Genomic DNA, 415 nt, shown 5'->3' with positions numbered 1-415 from the left:
GCAACAGCTTCCCCACCGCCGGCGGCGGCTCCTGCAAGGAGACCTTCAACCTCTACTACGCCGAATCCGACGTGGACTACGGCACCAACTTCCAAAAGAGACAATTCAAGAAGATCGACACCATCGCGCCGGATGAAATCACTGTCCAGGATGATTTTGCTTCCCGGAATGTTAAACTCAACGTTGAGGTCCGGTCGGTGGGACCTCTCCGTCGGAAAGGTTTCTACTTGGCTTTCCAGGATTTGGGAGCTTGCGTGGCGTTGCTTTCCGTTCGGATTTATTACAAGAGGTGCCCGGCCGTTTTACGGGGCATGGCTCGCTTCCCCGAAACGGTGGCCGGCGTCGACTCGCAGACCTTGGCCGAGGTGCGGGGAACGTGCGTGGAGGAGGCGGTGGCCGACCAGGCTCCGGCGCT

At 59.3% G+C, this 415-nt stretch overlaps 1 protein-coding gene across 1 annotated transcript; it reads left to right on the top strand.

Annotated features, from left to right (window-relative positions):
• Positions 1-5: 5 nt before the first annotated feature.
• Positions 6-404, top strand: LOC103915036 (ephrin type-A receptor 2-like; the record flags this gene model as incomplete). Its single annotated transcript, XM_009321819.1, has 1 exon — positions 6-404. A coding segment is annotated over one exon (399 nt), but the record flags the coding sequence as incomplete, so codon positions are not given.
• Between the last annotated feature and the right edge of the window lie 11 nt (positions 405-415).

This window comes from Pygoscelis adeliae, unplaced genomic scaffold (genome assembly GCF_000699105.1).
Source record: "Pygoscelis adeliae isolate BGI_AS28 unplaced genomic scaffold, ASM69910v1 C10129339, whole genome shotgun sequence".
Classification (NCBI taxonomy): domain Eukaryota; kingdom Metazoa; phylum Chordata; class Aves; order Sphenisciformes; family Spheniscidae; genus Pygoscelis; species Pygoscelis adeliae.
Note: the sequence above shows the minus strand (reverse complement) of the source record. Positions and strands in the feature narration are given on the sequence as shown.